A 1475-nucleotide genomic window follows, 5' to 3' on the forward strand; every position below is an offset into this window, starting at 1 on the left:
TCAGACGCAACGACACCACTATCTAGGGACGATAATGTGGATAAGATGGATGATGAAACGGATGGTATTGAACTAGTACTGATTGGCTTGGAGATTATCAGGCTCGCAACAATCAGATGAAGCTTTTATTTTGTTGGGTGTCTTTCAGTCTGGAGTGAGACAGATGTCGCAAGCGAAAATGGATCTAATGATGAAGCGGATGATCTGCCTCCCGACAGCTCTAGTTACACAGGTGAGTCACTACTACGGTATTTGCATCACAATCTGTGAATTTGTATTCTTGCAATCAAATTGTTCGGAAGTGCTTCAACTTGAAGCGACGATTCGTTGGATGAACTTTATATAGCTCATTTCAGGGTCAAGCAGTGACACTGGATTACGCGAAAACGATAATGAAGTAGGACAAACCAGTATTTTGGGTGACGACTCGTCACTGACGAGAAGGTCAACAGCGAAGATTGGGATGATGGCGGGTATCCCTCTGATAACCGGTCATCGGCAGATGATGATAATGGCAACAATAGCGATGATTGGGATGATGATGAGCATCCCTCTGATAACCGGCCATCGGCAGATGATGATAATGGCAACAATAGCGATGACTGGGATGATGATGAGCATCCCTCTGAGAAGTGCCCGTCGGAAAAGGATCATAATAACAACAATAGCGATGACTGGTAGGATGATGGGAACCCTTGTGACAATGTCCTTTGGAAAATGAGTAATAACCGAAGTCTTGCATGAACTATATGAGCGTTTATTCATTAGACAACAACAGGCATCAGCAAATACAAGGGAGAAAAGACAACGGAGCTCAAGAACCTTGAGTCACAATAACTAGTCAATGAAGCTGTAGATATACTTTTGTCATGTTTTCCGTTGTAGTCATAATTGATGTGGTTGAGTTCCGCGGAGCCGAAAGCGAAGACTTCATGCTAATCGTGTCACGCGATTCGAACAAGATATATTCTTACACACGATTCGTGTGTAAGGTAACATCTTTCAAGTACATACAACACCCATCACTAATCCAAACATATAAAGGTATATGTATACCTTTCTTGGATTTAGGGGCTTAGCTTGGATCAGCGGATATTGTTTGGACTACAGAGTGTTGATTGGACTAAGGTATTTTTCCGTTTGTACCCGTGACGATAGTGCACTGGCGTGTGCGACCGTCACGGCGTCCTTCGCGCCGGATCGATCCGCTCCCTGCGGTTGCCGTCTCCTTACCGAGGTTCGAGCTTTCTTGACATGCTCGGCTTCGAACCAACAGTGCTCATAAGTTATGAGTTATGACCTTCCTCTAGGTTGCGGATCTTCAGTCCCGTGACGTATGTTCGGATTGTGCTATACGGATAACCCACCTTGTCCGTGCCGGAGACAGAAGCGAGCAGTATCTCCCTGCCAAGGGGATAGTTCTTCACGGATCGGCTGCCTCCCCGAACAGTATGTCCCTCAGAAGTGCGCCGACG

General features: G+C 45.8%; 1 protein-coding gene across 1 annotated transcript; it reads left to right on the top strand.

Moving 5' to 3' along the window:
* Positions 1-524: 524 nt before the first annotated feature.
* Pmar_PMAR004706 (hypothetical protein) lies at positions 525-681 on the top strand (the record flags this gene model as incomplete). The annotated part of the gene is made up of 1 exon (XM_002785012.1): positions 525-681. A coding segment is annotated over one exon (157 nt), but the record flags the coding sequence as incomplete, so codon positions are not given.
* Between the last annotated feature and the right edge of the window lie 794 nt (positions 682-1475).

This window comes from Perkinsus marinus (assembly GCF_000006405.1).
Source record: "Perkinsus marinus ATCC 50983 genomic scaffold scf_1104296934246, whole genome shotgun sequence".
In the NCBI taxonomy this organism is placed as follows: domain Eukaryota; phylum Perkinsozoa; order Perkinsida; family Perkinsidae; genus Perkinsus; species Perkinsus marinus.